At 37.2% G+C, this 21,593-nt stretch overlaps 1 protein-coding gene across 2 annotated transcripts in view; it reads right to left on the reverse strand.

The window, feature by feature from the left end:
- Nucleotides 1-908: 908 nt before the first annotated feature.
- TENT4A (terminal nucleotidyltransferase 4A) overlaps nt 909-21,593 on the reverse strand; it is a 58,696-nt gene continuing 38,011 nt past the window's right edge. The window contains exons 11-12 of one of the 2 annotated variants that reach the window (XM_053957517.1): nt 12,598-12,756; nt 909-3,136 (exon numbers count right to left, since the gene is read on the reverse strand). In XM_053957517.1, the coding sequence (XP_053813492.1) occupies nt 2,957-3,136; nt 12,598-12,756 (339 nt within the window). In that variant the 3' untranslated portion in view covers nt 909-2,956. The remainder of the gene's footprint in view (nt 3,137-12,597; nt 12,757-21,593) is intronic. The other variant, XM_053957526.1, reaches the window with a different exon arrangement.

The following is a 21,593-nucleotide window of genomic DNA, read 5'->3' on the forward strand; positions in this document are numbered from 1 at the left end:
CACTACTAACAAGGATAGACAGTTGAGCAGAATCAGTGGGAGGAATAAAGCAAAATCAGCATCTGGGACAGAAGGAGGGAAAAGGTGGAGTCTAGGAAGTTACAAAACCAATGTTGCTGCATTTAATCTTCATGTCTGCAGAGATTATGTATCCCTCTGTCAGTCATGTCCCACTGGCTGACTGACAGAAAAAATAATCGTTATTATCCCATCTACTACTAAGTGGTTATTACTTTCCCTTCCCACTACTTCTCTGCTTTTCTCCAGCAGATACTCATTAAGATTGACCAAGTATCCTCCCTGATTGCCAATCCCTAGCCCTGCATTGCTGTCTATTAAAACTTCAGTTCCCTTTCTTGGCATTCATACATATATATATATATATGAATATATATATATACACACTAGTTCCTTCCAAAGATGCATTTTTTAAAATTTTTAATTAGAGTCAGCTACTGACACTTCAGAGTCCTTTCAGAGGGTTAACAGAACTCAACAACAAAAAGAAAGATACATCCAAATCTTTGAGGAGGTTGAAACCTAGATGAAGATTTTTAAAGGAATTTAAAAACTACAGGGAGAGACTAGAAAAAAAAAAAAGTTAATTAAAAGTTACAGAATCCCAAGTTGATCTCCTCTTGAGAATACTGCAGGCACTGCCTCCAGCTCCTCTGCTTTCTCATTATCGAAGGACCAAATCCACAACTACAAAAGAAATATCCATGCTCATTACTCCCTTTAGAAAAATATCACCATCAATTGAGAGCACCCATCCACCTTCCAAGCTTATTCTGAAGGTGCTCAGCATGAACAATTTAAAGCAGATGTTCAAAGTGTACATCAAAGAATAGGACAAGGTTGAGTGTCACTTCATCCATTAAGTATCCCATAAAAAAAGTACAGAAGAGTGACTGGTCTCCAAAGTTTATTAAAAATCAAAGAATAGAAAACTTTACATAAAAATATGTCAATTTTAGCTTCCACATAGTTGTCCACACAAAAAATTTAAACATTTTTTTAAACCTGTAGCACATAACCACAGTGATAGCCAGGCCAATTCATTTGGTTCACCATGACTGAAGTGTTACATGATACCACTTTTCAAATGAGTTTTGCTTTAAAATGGACACTAGTATAAGACACCAATTAAAGCCTCTGAAGGCTCTTTAATGTAGTTATGCTCAATATTGCTAGTGTGTGAAGACTAAGCAGTACAGGCTCATGTAACAGCCCTTAGATATTATTTATGAATCAGCTCACAATTTTTAGAACTTTTTTATTGTGATGAGTCTGAAGCTTTAAGACAAACTTTCTGCAAACAGATATGCACTACTCGAGTTTGGAATGTTGCCCTCTCTCCCCTCAAGGACCTGCTTGTGTTTGACAGATTCAGTAATAACATGAACTACTTCTGCTTCTAAGGCATACAGCATATTAAAAAGCTTCATGCTTGACACCTCATTTCAATATTCGGATACCAGTTTTAAAACCTTCTATATCTGTACACAGTATAGATGTCCTGTTAACAGGATTCTTCAGCTTTCTCTGCTAGTGGACTTACATAACTCACCTGTAGTTTTCTGTATAGCTTAAGAACTCTCACTTAAAAAAAGGGAAGTCAGAGGGCATGAGATGTGACCTACTCCCAGGACAACTGTGGTGCTTTAAAACCTCAGGGTTAGGCAGGATGTACATTTTTCAAAAAGTTATAGACAGTGTTTGTCATGGCAATACACACTTGCATAGTATACCTGTATGCATCTGTAAATTAAGTGCCAGCCACTCATACTGTGTACAACACTGGGCTGTGCTCTCCTGCAACACATTAAAAGATACTTCTTGTAATGCTTAGAGCAGCTGAAGTACTTTTTATATATTTGCTCTTAACAGAACTAATGCATACTACTATACAGATTCCTTAATGGAATCAACATATTTCCTTTCTCCACATTCCTTAAGCCGGGTACCTCTGTATAATAGTGTTGTTTCAACCCAAACATTAACAGGTTATGTTACTAAAATGCATCAAAGCATGAAGTTCACAGCTTTTTATTTTCATATCAGGACTTGAACCAACCTTTTTCCCATTCCTCTCAAAAGTTTTACTTCTGGTACTACAAATGTTCGATTTGTTGTCTAGTTAAAGAAAATTAAAACTCATTGGTCAGAGCAAGACGATTGATAGAGGCCAGACAATGAGCTAAAAAACACAGGGTCAAAACGCTTTGGAGCTTAGTAAATTCTTAAAACTGTAAGCCAAATCGCACTTTCGTTGTGAATCAAGAAGCCTCAAATATTACCAAATATCATGTTTATAACACTGCTCAGACAACCTGCCGAAACTATGACCCCAACTTAGATAATGCAACCTGGGAAAGGATCTGTAAATTAAAAAACCTCTTCCCCTTAAATATAACTTATGTGATAATATGAAATTAAATTAAAAATTCCAAGTTATTGCACAAATCATACTTCCAATATTTACAGAGAAAAAGAATCGAGCTTTGAAAAAAAAAAAAAGCAAACCAGGAGAGCAGCAAATTCATTTTTATGATTTCCCAACTTGACTTGCTGCAAAGAAGAAAAAAAAAATAATTCCAAGGGGCTGAAGTTTCCTTCACTTCTAAAATAAAAGAAAAGGAACAGATATAGCCACAGCAAAAAAGCTACAGCATTTGTAAATGTCCTTGCAGTTCTATTGTCAGAGCTGCTTCGGCACTGAATGAACCATTGTGGGAAGGCAGAAAACAAACTTCCACATTTAATAAGGCTTCACAGATAAGCACAACTACTTCTTGAAGATGGACTGAACCACCACACAAAGAAACATGCAAAGAAGTCAGCTGCAGATATTTGGCAACACCAATAAAACGATGTGCTGGACGCTGGTCTCCATCCCTCAAGTCGAGTGGTACTCAGTTTGTCTGAACAGGGAAGGTCATTCTGGCATCTGCCATTATCTGCTCAGACTAATAGGCAAGCTGTCTCTGTGTTTTTTCCTTCTCCATATATTACGATTGTACTGGTGGTGTCCACGGTTACCAACTGGTTGCCTCATGCCTCCACTGCCAACGGGGCTGTAGCTGTTGCCTTGGTTATGTGTTCCTTTCATGGAAAACTTCATTCCACTGTGCTGCTGAAAAAAATAAAATAAGGTAAGTATTCACTTAGGCATAAAAACAGCAAACAAAACATGTATTACCAGTTGTATTTCCTCAACATATACGTCACTTCCACGAAACACTGCTTGAAGCAACTGGTCTTTTCATGCTTGTTTATTTGTAGCTGTGCAAGTCCCAAGGCACTAACAGCTTACTAAGCGTTTTCTGAAGAAAATGTCCTGCAAATGAAATGGTGCAGATTTCAAAGCATCCTTAACACCCTTGGATCTCAGTATGAAATACACTCACTGTACAACTCCCTTATAAAACCAGAGAATTTCCATATTAAATACTAATTGTGACAGATGTGTATATTTTGGAGTATCTCAGCAAGAACGTTACCAAATGAGATACTTGAGTCCTTCAGAAACATCATGGAGAAATGTAAGGGCATGGTCACATGAGCTGATGCATGGGGAGTACAAGTCTGCTTTCCCCATAATCTCAAGTCAGTGACAGGCTAATTAAGCATGGCTTGTGAGGAGCTTGTAAATCCTACTCGTCTGATCATCAGCTTACAGAGCTCCTAGACTGTACCTCATATACAGACCAAGGCAAAACAATTAAGTGACCAGAAATATAGCATAACTCTTTCTTTGGGGGATCTCTAATAACTTGAAACAAAAACTGCCCAGAAGGTTTAGTAGCAGCCTGAGTAAACCTATCCCACCATAAGGTACTACAAGCATCTCTATCACTTAGTAGCATACAGTAAGTTGGCTTAATGTGTATGTACTTAAATTAGATACAAGAGTATCAGAAGATGAAACTGAAAGACTTCCTACAATGCAAGCAACCTTTCCTGATGTCTGACAGCAATAACTCAACAGACAACTGACTGCCTACAACAAGAGCTAATTCTAACCTTGAGAGGTTGAATAGGAACACAGAGCTAACATTTTGGACAATTGCTTGGAACACTGAAGTAGCTGCAGGTATTTCATATTCTATAGTTCCAAATGAATGTGAAGTAGAAAGAAATGAGAACACCAAGCTACCATTACAATTGTGTGCACAAAAAACCAGTTATTGAAAGCATAATTCCATAAGCAACACTTTACTGTCAAACTGTTACTAGAAGAGACACTGAGCATCCAGAAAGTCAAACTGGTGAAGACCAGAGTTGAGGAACAACCACAGTTAACTGCAGGGTGGCAAAAAAACCTTAAAATTATTTTTGATTTATACAGTGTCCTACAGCAACTTGATCAACCTTCAACATGCAACTTCTAAACACCGAGTGCTGTTCTCAGAGTACCAGTGGCAAAATAATTCAAGGACAAACAGAAAAAGGAAATGCAAGCTGAGAATTTTTCATATTTAAGAGACACTACTTTCCAAACATAATTTATTGATATATGTTTCATAAATAGCTTCTAGTAGATATTTTAGCAAGTAAACAACATAAAACTATAAAAAATTAGAATGTTTTCTATTTTTGGCAAGTGGTCCTTCAAGCAAATACACCATGTCACATCCTTGTGCAAAGTTTTCTAGTTAAGCAAGTATATTTTTGATTCAATTATATACAAACATTTACTTGAAATTACATCAAAATACTAAAAATTACTCTATAATAGTAAAACACTAAAAGTAGCCAGTTGTTACAGTGACCCTCAACTGCTGAAGAAAGACAGAGGAAAACTTTAGTATTGCTACTGAACAACCAGAACAAAATTGAACAAGGAGCATACAAATTTCCAGGAAGCCCATCCATCCACTTCAGTTGAAAATGTGAAAAATCTGAGAATTTCTTCTTCAATATGAATGAGGATTCACCAAAAAAAACCTACTGGGAGCAGAATGGCAGGTGACCCCAAGATCAGACAAGCAGCACAGCAAATATGGCAAGTGCATCTAACTGTATCCTAAAAGATATCATACCCCTTGTTTGCTCAAAAGGTAAACAAACCTTCAAAGAATGATTAATAACCCAGCCGGAATGTGGACTCGAGCTTGTGATGAAGCATTCTGCATTGTTTTTAAGTCATCAAGATAAACACTGTCAATCTACTGGACCAGGATCTGAATCCATGAGTCTTATGAATCATCAGCTGAGAGAGGTGCTTAAGGAAGTTGACTCAGGGACCACCTCAGGCAGAGATAATACCTTATATTTACCAGTTCTCAACGACATTCTGCACGCTAGTTTGTTCATTTTTTTGAAACCATCAGCTTTTAGCATCATGCATCCTGTGCTATGGCATTTCACAGCTTAAATGAGCATCACATTTAATTTGAGCCTACTACGGGATGATCTATCAGTTCTTGGAGAAAATAATTTCTTGTCAATCTGTTCTCTAACTTTTTCATATACTGCTGATGACCACAAAGACCTCATCCTGTCGAGGTTAAACAGTCATTCTTTCTTCACACAGAAGCAATTCCATGTGTTGGATCACTATTAACATCTTTCCCTATTCTGCTTCCATTTGTGTTTTGACTTTCCTCTGATGAGGAAAGAAATGTCAAAATTATACTGACTGTTGGTGTTCTGCAAGGTGTCATCTTTGCAAGATGTCATATTTACAAGATGTCATCTTTACAAGAAACTGTCTGCTCAGGACATACCACTCTCTACAAAGTTTAAATTATTTCTCTCCCTCCTAGTGCATCACCTTGAAAGGTCCTTCTGCATCCTTTCTCAAGTGCCCTTAAGGTGCTTCACACCACCAGCAAACTTCACCAGGCTTCATCCACTGCCTTTTAGGCATTAGGCAGCACAAACTTCTGCAGGGCTTTTCTAGTGAACTCTATCTTTTACAAAAAATTAATTTTTTGTTCCTCATTTTCCAATTAGTTAATTGTTTAAAATGGTACACATATCATTCACTTCAGGAACTTCTTTCAAGATCTTTGATAAAAGAAATTTATTTCATGTTTCTGGAAACCTCAAGAGGCTGTATCCAATATCTTTCTCCTGTGCATAAACTTCTGGATGTTCCCATGCTCAGGACTCACACAATCACTGAGAGATGACATCTGTAGCAGATGATGTCTAGAGAGATCAGATAATCCAAAAAGAAAGCCCTTCATCTGTGATATGACAGAGAAATTTTTGATTTACAAGTTTCTACTACTTTGGATCTATTTCTCTAGATAGAACAATGTCTCCCATCTTAAGGTTATTGATTCAACAAATGAATGACAGAACTGGTTTGGTTTTTAGCTGTGTGGAATAATCTGCAGCATCTGGAGGGTAAACTAAAGAATTCACATTTAAGACAAGGCTGGGGGTGGGGGTAAGGTGAAATTCTTCATCACATACCAGGTTAAAAAAGCTTCCAGGGGAAAAAAAAAAATCAACAAAAAATAGAAAAACAAACAAACAAAACCCACAAAAACAAAAAACAAAAACAAAAACAAAACCAAAACAAAGAAAAAAAAACACAAAAAAACCACAAAAAAAACCCCACAAACAAACGACAACAACAACAAAAAAATATAAAAAAACCACCAAAAAATCTGGAGGAAAATGAAAAAAAAAAGCCTCAAAAAACTTATGAAAACAAATCTGGTTGCAATAGAAATACCAAGTAATTATTTGCTAAGGAAACTAAATTTCTATTCTTAAATACTGGCAAATTTACTGTACAAAACTGCTGACATTTAAAGACTGCCATTATTCAAAAAGAAAATATATAGCAAAAAAATTCACTACAATTTGAAATAACACAAGTAACATAACAGAGCTGAAGTCTAAACATAAATAGGCTTCTGAATTGTTTTGGTCTTTTGGTCGGTTTCTTTTTTGCCTGATAGAATTTCTAAAGCAAGGAGAAAAGAAAGGCAGAAAAATGTTGGTAATAAAGTATCTGTGCTCAACTTAAAAATAGATTACACATACAGTGCTCCAAAATGATTGGTAAGTACTTACAGAGGTAAAGGAAAAGCTTAGAAAAGGCGTGAGACAGTTTTGAAAGATCACATATTTACTGTTTTGTTGTTAAGTGGATTAAATGCCACGACTGAATCTAGTCTGCAGCTGATCAGACTTGTAATCAAACGCACACACCTCAAAACCATTTCACGTGAAATACCAGAGTAGTATTCAGTGCTACCTTATGGTACCATTGACATTTTAAGTATCTCTAAAATAACCTATCGTGCTTTCTCAAAATCTTTCACAAAGTTTGCAATATTTCCAAATTCTCTATTTTAGGCTTGTAGCACTCACTTATTGACTTTTTGATCATAACATCTGTAAATACACTAAAAAAATTTAACTACTTCTTCTTTATGAAATAGATTCATTGTTTTGCGGAGAAATAATGGACAATGACCTAACCAACATTTTAGTCCAATGACATGAGCAATAAGCCAATTATTAGGCAACTTAGCCTCATTACTTTAGATTGGTTAATAGGATTCTGCAAGATATCTGCACTGCTACCTGGGTGTACTCTTAACCTGGTAAGATTTCTATGTGGTTTAGAATTCTAAGCTGAAGTGGAGACAAAACAAAGTAAGTTATTCCAAAAGTTGTTCAGTATTGTCAATCTAAGGAAATAAGTCTCAAAGCACAGCAAACAAAGACTCTTCTTTTTGGCACCTACAGGTCACTTTCAGCTACAACTGATAAAATCTTGAGTCCTGAATAGATTTTATAAAACGAGCCCAAACTCTTTTCTGCAGTTATTAAAAGGGGAGATTTATGGAGCCAACCGTAAGAATAGCAAAGAAAAGGAAAATCAACATGGGGACTAAAAAGAGCTCAAAAGCAAGAAAGATTTTAGATGTTTCTTACCTTCCAGCACAAGAGAACTTGTAAAAATAAAAGCTTCAAGGGAGCAGATTATTTCAATATTTCATATTTTATTTCACTTCATTACAGATTACTGGCAGAACTACCACACAAGGGTCAAGGTTGTCTTCACCTTTCACAACAGGTTAGGCAATATTAGTATGAGCAGCTCCAAGATAAATTAGTATTTGAGAGAGCAGAGGGCCTAATCCCCAGAATGAGGGACTGACAGCAGACAGTATCATCAGCATCACAGCAAATACTGAACTACATTATGGTAAAGAAAGTAGAATGACACATGAAATAAATACCCTTTTTGATCTTGTCAGTACTCTAGTTTCAAAACTGAGGGGCAAGAGTCAAAACAATGCTACCAGAAGACAGAACTCATACTGCAACTTTGCTGCTGTTGTGACATGGGCCATGAAGTTTATCTGCATATTTGTCACTACAGAGAACAAGAGATAACAGCTTTTTTAGCAAAAAGCTGACAGTTTCAGACCTTAAAGAGAGATCTTACCTCACTGAGAATTCTCACTTTTGATTTGGAACAGAAAAACTAATACTACAGTAAGAAAAATCCTTTCCAAATGATGAGGTGATACCAATACATGTGAAAAAGTCTGCAGAGGAAATACATATGTGATTATTCAAATCAATCTCAGTTTGTAAGCAAAAATCTGATTACAATGACACTGGAAGATAAAGGAGTACTATGTCAACAAAAGGAAGGTGTGACTTCTGCATTTCCCCAAGTCTTTTATTTATGGTGAGGTTTTTTATGTTTCTAAGAAACTACTATTTAGATTTTCCTGCAACTCAGAAAGCACTCAGGAAGCAACCGCCAATGTGGCCAGAGGATTTCTTACAGTCCTATAAACATCTTGACTGGATGTTTATATGGAGACCTCTGGAGACCACTTAACCCAACATTCTGTTGTAAGCAGTCAGATTAGGTTATCCAGGGTCTGGTCAGGCTAAGTCAGTTTCCATACATGGAAGGATAACACCACATAAAGATTGTCTGTCTAAGTATAGGGCAACCTAGGTGAAAAATCTCTAGTACTGTTTTCATCTGAACAACCTCTGAAACTCAGGTCCAGTTTTTTCTTCTCTTCTTTCCTTAGAAAAGAAAAATAAAATATCATCTTCTCCTAAGTTTTGCATGTGTTAAAAACCAAATGATGTTCTGTCACACACAGAAGATGGGAGTCTGACATTTAGAATCAAAACTGTTTCCAAAGTAGACAACCATAGCCTTCCTATGGAAACGCATGGGCACTGAAAAATTATTCCACCCTAAATGAGAGCATTTTCAATTAAAAAAATAACAAAAATGTCATTTGGTTGAGTGAAGGAGTCTTCAGTACCTAAACAGCTTAAAAATGCCATTGAACAAATCAAGTCATTTCTAAATTGAAGTTGACATACTGAAAACATGGAAGTATCTCAATATACAAAGGGAATTTGGCATATTTCTACACTGACATGAATTAAAATGTGTCTTTACAAACTTATCCTTCATCCAAGTGAGCTACACTTTACTGTTTGCACTCATCTAAAAGAAATTTTGACTCAAGTCCCTGACCAATTTTGTTTGCAATGCTGCTAACTTTCCAGCAATCACCTCAGAGATACAAGCAGTATCAGTATTAGTGAGAAAAAGCAACACCATTAAAAATTGTTCTGGATAAAAGCAATCTCTGAAACAAAGTACGCTAGCCACAGAAGTGCCTGTAATGCAATATAAAAAACCAGTTTAAGTTTAAATGTTTTGCCTTATTTGGCCAAACTCAAAAGAATCTGAAAAAAAAGATTGCAAGTCCCTTTAAAGGTTTTGACTGTAGTATTTCAGCACTGACATTAAGGTTTCACTTCCTAGTTGTCTCCACAGCAACGAACATATTCCCAATCAGACACCACTCATCTTTACTGGAGACTTCCTCGGACACACCAGAAGACAGCCAGTGCAGCAGAGGGACTGGTGCTTGCTGGCTTTAAATACTTTGGAATCAAAACACAGCCCTTTGGGGGAAAAAAGAAAGCATCTTAAAAGTTAAAGGAAAGATTTCTTCTAACCTAACAAAAAGGAAGTTTCTTCTGTCTTCATTTTGGTAAACTAGTGAACAGTAATCCAGCATGAATTAAACTTATCTCAAAGCAGCAACAGGGAATGTAGTCCCCTCCTCTCCTTGGGAAGTTACCAAGCAACTTTTGCCCCCTCTACTCATCTGGATATGCATGTCAACATGTTTTCCTGCTTATTTCTAATGGGCAGCACTGCTTTATAAACTGTTCTGCTCCCCCAAGTAAAATTTCAAACTGCTACCAGCAGAGTAGAAGAATGATTACCTTGGAAAAAAGATGGATGATAATGATCCTGAAAAACACATAGACCTGTGCCAGGAGCTTAATCACTCCCTAAACTATCTGGAAATTCTCCAATTAATTATGCAGTACATAAATAGAATTGGTAATCACACCAAACGTGTTTCAGAAATGAAAATACCAGGAAGCTTTAAGAGCAGCAAACTTGCCTAGAAGGCAGTAATTTGTTCAAAATACAGTCAAATGCTCTTGGTGCCTCCTGCTTTTGAGAGTTGTATTTGACACCTAGGTACAGCCTTCCAAACTGAACTGAGGTGCAAAAAGTTGCCAGGGAGAAAGCTGAAGTCACCATGCAGACAAATGAGTCCTTTTCAAAATTTTTTGACTATGAAAGAAGACTTGCTTTTAAGAAAGTCTTACACATGTTCAAATCTATCAGGGCAGGAGTCCTCTAGGTAGAGTGCACTTAATTAAGAATTATAAGCTAGCTGAGTCTCATCAACTCAAAAGAAAAGCCATCAGTATCATCTAGCACAGTCATGCTCCAGAAAGTTGGAAGGGGAAAGGAGATATTTACAGTATTCTGGGTAAAATGATTTCATTTCCCACTTCTGATTCAATCATAAACTTCATCAAAAAAACCCACTTCTACTTCACAAAATATAAGCTTTTGGTAAATTCAATGCAAATAGCCTTTTATCCCGTTTCTAAACTACAGGTAGCAAGAAATTCTTCTGATTTAATGTGATTCTCAAAGGCACATCTTTGTTAAGCAAAGCCACAGGAAAAAAAATCCTGCTTTTAAACATTTAAGTACTATAAAACTACTAACAGAACAGTAAACAATCACTTGAAAGGACAGCCAAGGAACATAAAGCCAGAAAAAGTGCTACAAAGCAGTTGTTTTCCAAGATTCAAAATTCTAGCAGACATCCAAAATTCACACAACACATTGTCTCTTCACAACTGTGGCAAACACTCTGAATGCCAACTTGTTCTGTACTAACAACTGCATGCCTCCCAACTAGCTCCAGGGTACTTCTTCAGAAAAGCAGAGCTGTTAAGGAAAGAATAATCTACACTAATTTAGTCTTTTAGATGAAGTTTAATTTAAAATAACTCTCCAGTTTTAGTCTAAAAAAAAACTTCTAAAGTTTCAGACTGGACTGTATTCACTAGCCAGTGAATACTCAATTGCAGACACTATAATAGAAATATATCATTCTATTAGCTTCTAACAAATACATTTCATGTGCAGGTAAGTTGGTATTGCCGACGTGGGACTGAGCAGTAGGGAAAGGAGAGGAAGAATCTGTGTAATCAATTAGAAGCTTAAAACCAAAGGCAAGTCAAGGGAAGTGATAATTTCCCCTCTACTCAGCATAGGTGAGGTCACACATGGAGTGCTGGGCCCAGGTCTGGGCTCCCAAGGAACAGAAATATGGACAAATAAGAGAGCATCCAGTGAAGATCCACAAAGTAGGTGTTGAATCAAATAAAAAAAGGCATTAAGTTGAAAATCTCCTGGCCCTTGATTCCCAAGAACTCTGACAGAAGGACTTGGAGAAGTAGGAAGAGAACCTGACCAAAACTAAGTTTCAAACAAACCAGCTCACTGTTTTGTTACCATAGGCAATCTACAACCCACAATTTGCATTGAGCCTTGTGTGAGGCATGTTTGACTAATAGCTTTAATTATCAAGACTGAGGGAGTGTTTTCTTGCAGAAAGATGCACTGAGGTTATACCAGAATGGATACATTAGCCAAAATACATTCAGGTCCCAGCACAATTATGCACACATTAAATTTTTTTGCAAAAAATCTTGTGCACATGTCCATAATTAATCTTCTGTTCTCTACCTTTAAAATATATTATAGAATATTACAAGTGTAACCAAATCTAATAATGCAAAATCAAGACAAAAAAAGTAAGTCTAGAAAGGTCAGTACTATTCCTTAAAATTCAAAAACTATCTTACAACTCCACCACCTATATGGCCATATATGGTGGCCTTAGCCACCTATATGGTGGTGGAAATTAAAGAGCCTAAAGATCTACAAATATCCCACAGGCTGGGCACCAGGATTCTCAAATACAACTTAAGGAGTCAGACACCTGACACACCTCCTTTAACTTGCTCCTAGGTGTCTGTGTTGTGGAGAGGCTCTTCTACTCCAAACCCTTTCCCTCCCTTTGTTCTCCCCAAACCTCTGACACAGCAGTAAGTATTTTCATGACCACATGAAGCTCAGCACATGCTCTATGAAGGCTATCCTCAGAGGCTTTTAGACTGACAGCACAGAGCACATGACCTGCACCTGCCGTGTGATTGCTCGCTCATGACAGAGTTGCTGGCTCATACCTGATTACTGGTGGCCATTATCAGGGCTCTCGGAGGCGCAGATTGGGGTTTACCACTTGGCAGGGGCAATGCGGGTGCTAAACTGGCCATAAGCTGAGTCGGTGCTTGAAGACTGAACTGGTAAACATTAGGAGCTGTGCAAGGTGGTGTATCTGATTCCTTTTGGCAGAGAAAAAGGGGAAAAGAAAAGCAACTTTACAGAAAGTACAGTATATACAGACTATGCATGTGAAAACGCACCCAAATATCAACTCAAGTAAATACTGTAAAATATAATGATTTTTGTTCAATAGAAAAAAAATAAAATAAAAGCCAGCACTATGTTTACTTTATACATCTAGCAAAAGTTTAACTGAATGTCTGTTAAGAAGACAATGTCAACAGGTCTATGGCAATTACAGGTCAGTTTCAGTCAGCACAAATCTAATGCCAAAGGTATGTCTCTAGCAAATTCAAACTAGAAGACGAGAACTACAGCTGGGAAAAAACAGAACAAGAACAGCAAGACCGGGTGATAGAAGGGCAAGAATTTTAGTTGTCATGACAGATTCGGTCCTCAGAACAGTGTTCTGGAGTGTACTGATTTATATGGCAAAGTTACTCACTGTAATTGCTACAACCTTCTCCCACTCCACCAAGCAACAGCAAAGTTAGGGCTCCACCTCCCAAGAAACAAGTTGATGCTCTGGCCCTCAAGACCAGTATATATGTACCAGTCACACACACCACTGCTCTTGGGGAGTACTGCTCCACTCACTTTCCATCTGAAATCTGAGGGACAGTTCTTCAGGGAAAGCAAGATGAATTCAGGATAACAGAAAAGATACTGCAATGGAACTGAAATAACTGATTACTATTCTTCCTCCTTCCAGCCTGATCACTTGCAATCTCAGATGCATCCAAAGCAAACATTGGTGACGCTAAAGTACTGTGTGTCTGGAGCACCTAACATCAAGGAGGCAAGCACAGATCCAGGGGTTTACAGGAATTGCTGAAGTCTGAAAATACCCAACTACCTGAGTTCTTAAATGGTCAATTATTTTCTGAGTTGAAAGGTGGAAAGCAAACTACAACCTTTTTAAACAACTCTGAACACAAAAACTCTTGTAAAACTTATTTTTCAGCCATAACACAATGGCAGAAGTAGCTTCCCCTACGTTTCACTGCTGTTTTTTACCACATTCTTAACTCCAAAGCATTCTGAACTTAAAAACAATGGAAAGACCTATTCTTTATCCCAAACCACTAGTGTTTTTTTCCACTGCCAGCTGTTAGGTTCAAAATACAGCAAGACATGGGGGTTGGCCAATTAGTAGTTTAGAAGTTACCACATTAAAAGGCATTATTGGCTCAGGTCATTGCCAATCTTTACTTGAAGTAATTACTGAAGTATTCTATTGCTCTGTCTCTAAAGATTAATTGCCTGGAAGCAAAGACTCTTCACTTAAATCACGTAAACTTCAAATAGATCTCCAGCACTACTACTTGCCCTCAAATGGCCTTGTTTTCTAAATTAGATTCTTTAGTTAGAGAATAGGCTGCTCAAGAACAGAAACAAGAAAATGTTTAAAAGCTTTTCTTGAGGAAGAAGATTATATAAGCAAGACTGACAACTGTGAATACTGAGCAGCCTAAGCAATGAGCTACTAACAAAGCAAAACTTGCATCCCAGCTGAATTGAATACTCACAGTAGAAAGAGTTCTCAATAAAACAAATTTGTTAGAACAACCGGTCTTTTATTGGTCTGTATAAAGTTGCGCTTACTGAAAAATAAGATCCAGAAAGAGAGGAGCTGCTCTCCTATTAGTTCAACTAGTGACAGAAGTTACAGTATGCCTCTGTGAAGCAGATAAGTGCATCATGAATTCACCAGAGACACATACTTGTAAAAATAATCTGTGCAGGAAGTTTCTTATGTATGAGATCAGATATTTATTCTTTAATAAATATGTTCATCATAGAGGGAAACTACATGCTGTAGCATTGACCAAAAATTAAGCTTTGTTGAGGCCTGGATTAGATAGCATTTTTTTCCTTTGCCCAATCCTACAGTATCAACACTGTGGGAATGGTCTCCACAAAGATGAGTTTCCTTGGACACTTTTGGTCATGGAATTATTAAAAAGCTAATGAGAAGAGGGGGAAATGAGCAGACAAGTTCTAAGTATGCTCACAAGTACCCATGAGCTAGCAGATGGGATGGAAAAAGGGATCTTACTGTCTAGCCAAATCGATGTGCAAATCTACTGCAATGCAGCCTTCACAAACCTGACCAATGAACAATTTCAGTGTTTCCATTCAAAGGATCTCCCCTTTCTCTTCTGCTTAGATCCCTGAAGGTTCACATACCTAACTCAGATGGGATACTTCTCATTAATGAGAATGATTTCTAAAGGGGTTTAGAGCAACAAAAAGTTGCTCAAAAGAAGAAGAGGAGCAGATGGAAAAGAGCATCACAACATTTAACTGAGGTTAGGATTCACCACAAACTAAGCTTGTGTTGCTTTATTTTAATTTTGTAAAAGGTATGTTTTTCTGCCTCAAGTGTTATTTACTGAAACACACCTCATACAAGCAGATTGTATCATTTTTCCAGGGCAATCCTGCATTGCCAGTGGCATTACTGTATGGAGTTGATATTGACTGACTTACATTACTGATATTTTGATGCTCTTGATTTCTCAAGAGCATCAAAATCCTTCTGTAAAGAGTAGTATTACTCATCTTAAATTGAAAGATTAAAGTTGAATCAGAAAATTTAGCCCAAACAAATTGAACAAATCTGATTTTCCATAAGCACGGCCTACACTGAAGGATTAAATCTTTCTTGGTCTTCTGGACCAGATTCTTAAGTGTAACATGCAGACTTAAAGCACTACAGAAGTTCAGATGACCTACAAGTAAATAAATGGAGGTAACACTTTTGACACATTACGTACACATCTGGAAGACAAAAGCTCTGACCACTACAGGGTGAGGACTACAGAGGTCTCTTTAAAAAAGATAAATGTTCACTAAAGGGGTAAGATCCCTCAATTGATTTTAGCAGATAATGTAGGGATAAAGCTACAAGAGTGCATCTCGTAGCAGTACCTCATCCTGCAAGGAAAGTATCTTATAAAGATATGCTTTTGGAAACCAAGAAAGACTAACAGATGCAGGTTTATTCTCCTGGGATGTTTCCATTTTAAAACATGCTCTTTAACCAGTTTCAACTTCCTGATTAAGAACTTGGTATGTGGCAGGAAGGTTTCTACTACTCATAGCCTTGATTACTGTGGACTCTAATTTACTTTAATGCTGGAAAAAGAGAAAATATGGAAGACACCTAGAAACTGAAGTGTTACTGATGAACTTCTGCCTAGACAGAAACAATGAAACACTGCAGTCATATGAAAGATGAAGAACTTAAATCCAGACTTCTCTTCCTGACACAGGATGAAAACAAAGTAAAATCACTTACTCTTCTGCAAAATGCATCTCCCATTATAAGACGACTCAGGACCCCATCACTACGAGAATGTTTACTTGCCAAAACCTCATTACTAACTAGGTCTGGCCATAAGAGTTTATTTCAATTCCATGAATAACTCAAGGCTTAAGATACCTGGTAACTTCTCAGTTAACAACAGCTACCATTTCATAGCTTTCCATTTTCAAGACAGCATGCTTTCTTAAGAGCTGAAGTCACCTAAGATTAATTCACAATCCCAGTGTGTTTAAGTTCAGCTCAATGGTAAAGGAGTCTAACTATCCTAAAGTCAGTATTCAGAAATAACAACTTAAAACAATAGAATGCAAGTTTCCTGATAGTGTGATGAATTTGAGTTTTCACCCCCACCTCCAAGAATGAACTACAAAAGTCTTGGCAAAAAGATCCTTATTGTTTCCACCCTCAAAATTTCTTCCACTAATTAAACAACTTTTTCTCTTTCCCACAACATTCAGGAGCTGGAAGCTGTGAGAGAACAATGATCATTTCAGTAAAAATTCTGTTCCATCTTTGAAAGCAAAGAACTGAAAATTGTTGTTTATAGTTAACACTTTATACTGTACATTTTCAAGTGTTCCTCTCCTTACTTACAATTACAGTGTTTTAACAGATGACTGCTGCCAGTCTTACTCCTTCTGCCTCTTTTCCCATTCCAGCCTTCTCCATTACACCTGTATTAGCATCTGACATTATTATGTGCTAATTCACAGAGGTGAACCACAGAAACAGTAATCACCTTCTTACTAGTTTCACTTTCTGAATCAGCTCACCACAGGATTAGGTGAACACCAGTGCAGAAAAGCAGGGGCAGCTAATGACAGGAAATTTGGCTAGCAAATACATCCGGTTACTGAATTGGCTTAGTAACGTGCAAAACCACACTCCTTGGAACATAAAGCAACACCAGAGGATTTCAGACATTTCATAGTTTGTGGCCATGCACAGGAGAAGAACTTCAATGCATGCTCTCACTGCAATGGCTTTAGCCCCAGCCTACTTAACTGGTCTTGATAAACCACCATGCTTCCAAAGGCAACTGTATGATCATCCCCTGCCCTCATCCCATTTCTTCCACATTGCCATTTCCTTTCTTGGTAGGTGGAGCCATAACTTCAACTATGATGTAAATAAAGTAGAATGGAGATGAACAGGATTTCTACTTCTATGGAAGGTCACAAAATAATTTGCATCAATATAGTTACTCCACTTCCACTGGCCAGCCTATAAACAATAAAAGTCTTGAGTTAAGGTGAAATTGGTTGATTTTTCTGCCTTTCATTGCAAAAAAAAATATCTTGGTCACTGTGACTACCGAAGGGAGGAAATTAAAGAATATGGGATACACAAGCAAACTAAAAAAAAATGCATCCTCCAAAAGCATTAGTGTTTGTTTTACAGAAAGACAACTGAAAACATCATCTAATTAGCACGTACCAGATTAAATGCAAGCCCAGTATCCCTTCAACCACACCTCATCATACCCTGAGAGGCCTGACTGCAAGCTTATTCCATGTTTTATCAATATTCACTGTATTTCAGATAAGCCATATTAAGTAAAAAAGGTCTCAAAAGTGCATAATTTAAAACTTCCTTTGTTGCCTCAATACTTTTATTTCACAGGCTTTCTCAACTGGTCTATATTGCTAACAATATAAAAATATTTCCACTTTGGCTTTCAAGTAATGCACTAAATTACAGGACTCATTATGAAAGCTGAACATGACCATACTAGACTATAAATACTGAATTTAGGTTTTCTTCCATCCTAAAATGGCTTAGGTACCTCTGTGGTTTTTTTTCATGGGAGGGAATGTTTAGATATACAAGATTACAGCTTAGACTGTGGCATCAGAAACTAGTCTGAAGTAGACTCTTAAAAAATTATGTGCTTCTCTCCTTACTTCACTGACCTCACAGCATTAAAATCCCACTTGCTGAATTTCAGATTTCCCTCTGTATCCTCTGCTTAGAATAGCTTATTAAATAAAATTACTTTAGAATTTTGTATTCAAAATTGCACCTCCTGCAGCTTTGCAGAACTTTCACTTCAGAAATCTTACTTCAAGTTGATATGGAGAAGAGACTGCTCAAGGAACTGATACAGAAGAACTGAAGAAGAGCATGAGACAGTATAAAACTCCACACTATCAGAGATACAGGTTAAAAACTTCAAAAACAAACATGGGGCCATACAATGAAGGAGGAAAACAGGCCAAAGCAGCACTGGGAAAATTTGTTCCCCTCTAATCCATAGCAAGTGTTCATAATCTACCTAACAACAATAAGAAAAAATAATGGCACTTCAAAGGATTTGGAGGCTTAAACTCTTAAATGTTCCAAATCAAATGTCAATTAAATGCTTTCCCCCAGTTAATACCAGGTTGTCTGTGTCTCTGCACTGAGTGTTGCCCACTGCTTTATTTGGAGACAAGCTGTCTGCAAGTCAGCACTTACATCTCTCTGAAGAGAAACATTGAGAGAGGCTTTTTAAAGAACTTGTCTCTAATTGTTCAGGAAGGGGAGAAGCTTAGAACAGAACCTGCATTATTCTAAACAAATATGATCAACTATTTATACATATTTGAACAGTTACTTTGGTTAGGACACGAGAATATACACGCACATAAAAAGAAGAGAGAAAAATTTGTCTAGCTCCTGCTCTCAAGGCTGAGATTTTTATTAGGCAACCTCCTTTTGCCCCCACTCCTTATACACACAATTTCAACTGCAACTCTATAAATTAATCTGTCATTAACAATGGATTTAACAAGACTTCAAGAAGAGCTGTTACATATTCTGAAGTGTCTGTCCTTCTACTGAAGATAAGCATGCCTCATGCCTGCAAATTTAATCACTTTTAAAAAGCACAACATTTATCCAGACAAGGTATTTCCTATACTCTATCACCTCTCTGTGAATATGGAAGCACAATAGCTCCTGCTAATAAGCTGAAATTTAGTCTGGCTCATAGCAAGGAAGGTTAGATGGTTGATAACATCATTAGGCATGTGGAGTTCAAATACTAAACCACCATTACTGTAAACCAAGTTACAGTTGCAAAAATCAATGTGGATCTTGTATGCATTCAGCAGAACTGTAAGAACAATGAGTCTTATTCTTAGTCATATTTATACATTAGTCTCAGAATGTAAGCATTCAATCAAGGTACTGAACACAAAATACTTCAATACAGTGAAAAGACAGATTCACAGAACACTGAAGGTTCTGCTCAGCAGCATATTCTCTAGCTGATGGGGCTGAACCATGAGCAGATCAAGCACTGACATTCTGATGAAAGGGTTACAGTTAATTTCAAGAACCCTCTGAAAGAAGCTACTGTAAATGTTAAAAAGTTAGAAAGTGGCAAGGATTGTGTCATCTCCAAAGCTAGGCTACAGGGGTACTTTGTTCACTGAAACTTTAACTACACTGACATGACTGCAGAACTCAAGAGGTCTTCATAAAATTATCTCATCACAGAAACCTACACAACATTATCACCAGAAACACTGAGATAAGGTGTATGAAATTTGGTAAAAACAAATTTCTAGCAGACAACTTGGAGTTTCTGTGATGGACTGGATATGACATTATGTATCTATAAGGTAACAGGAAAGGGCTTTAAGAATTTCCTGTAAGCCATTTTATCTGCTACTGATATGCGGACATCACTGTCACATAAAAGCTTAAGCTTTATTTGGCATAACATCATTAGAACTGCAGAACATACTTAACACCAGAAATCAAACCAGACCAAAATGATACTGCAAAAACATACCTAAGATTATTTCTTACTTGGCAGAGACTGTTGATCGGGCAGTAGATATTCTCTAGCACTGCTCTAGGACTTCCTGAGCTACTGAAAAGCATTTTTCCACAATGCTTAAGCAATAAGAAATCCTGGTCACCAGTTATAGAGTGCAGGTCCAGAATGAAAAAATGCACACAGAAAAAAAAAAAAAAACCCAACCAACCAACACAGCATTTTCAAGAGGAATTTGGTCACTGCTTGATTGCAAGACTGACATCTGTAACTACCCAAAACAAGTAGAGAGCTGGGGGTGAACATAGCTCGTTCCATCTGGTTGTAGATTTACATAGCAATCACTTAACTCAGTATGAAGGTGAGATTTTTTAATGCCAGAGGCTTGTTTTCTGTTGTCAAACAGTTTGACCCTGGCTTCCATACAATAAGAATTCACACACTTTGCGCTGTCCTTGATGACAAAGACATCTTCAACATTTGTTGGATCATGTAGGAATGCATCGTATTGTACAACTTACCTGTTTGCAGGAGTGAGGAATATACCTGTTTTTTTTCAGGGCAGCATAGGGTATTTGAAATCAGCAGAAAGCTTCATTGAGAGAAAACTTACTATACAGATCAGTTTGATAATTAACATAATTGAAAAAAATATATGAATGGTCTAATATGTCCTGATTACCAGATTCCTTGTATCCATAAGTTTTTTTAATACATGTTCTTTAGTTTGCTCCTGATCACTAATATTTACATTCTTCACAGAGCCAAGGTAACAAGGCAGGAATTTTAGTACTCAATATTTTGCATAGAACTATATTAGAAGTACTGCTGAGTGAATCAGAGCTCTGTATTGACATGTACAATGGGACAATCTCATAAACTGAACAGCTCTCCCACTAATAGTTACAGCAATACCTGAAAACAGGCTTCTCTTACACAATATCTTTGATCCAAAATTTACTGGCCCTTTGAAAAGCTGTCCTCTGTGGTTAAGATTCTGCAGTTGACTGGAACACCTACTAAAGACAGCACGGCTATAATTTCATTGGCCAAAGAGTGATAGACTAAGGCATTTTGTAAATAGCTTTGCTGCTTTGGGAAATCCATAAAAGGATACCTTTTGCTCAAATTATGATCTGGTGTCATTAGATCAAGTTCTTAATTTTGGGCTGTGTAGACACAGTGGCCCAGAAGCATGTTCTCCTGCAAGTTAGTCCTAGATATGCAAAGTTGAAAGCAAACATCCTCCTGAGTTTCAGATGGTATGCTGAGAAAAAGCATTTAAATCTAAAATATATATGAAAAGAGAAGACCATCCTTTAAGAAGAAAGTTCTCTTGCTCTTCAGTGGTACTTAAGTTCTCATCTTTAAAAGGCTGCCACCAGTATAGAGAACTCAGGGTAAGCTCTTACTACTGTAATTCATTTTCTTCCATTTTTCTGAGCATATACAGACATTGAGAGGCTGACTTCTGAATGTTATGTCTGGTTTATAGCAATGCAGTCTTGAGAAAAACATGCTCCTTGTTATTGTTCTGCTTTCCTGCTGCCAGTATAAGTCTGTAACTATTGCTTTAGCTGACAGACCCATAAGTCCGAGATACCAGAACAATTATCCATTCAGCTGCTGAACCATATTTACAGATTAAAATCTGTAATGCTGTCAGAACTCCAAGGAAGCAAATCTGTAAAAACCATACAGCACGCTGCATTGCAACCAACTACTGAACTATAGGGTTT

This window comes from Vidua chalybeata, chromosome 1 (genome assembly GCF_026979565.1).
Source record: "Vidua chalybeata isolate OUT-0048 chromosome 1, bVidCha1 merged haplotype, whole genome shotgun sequence".
Classification (NCBI taxonomy): domain Eukaryota; kingdom Metazoa; phylum Chordata; class Aves; order Passeriformes; family Viduidae; genus Vidua; species Vidua chalybeata.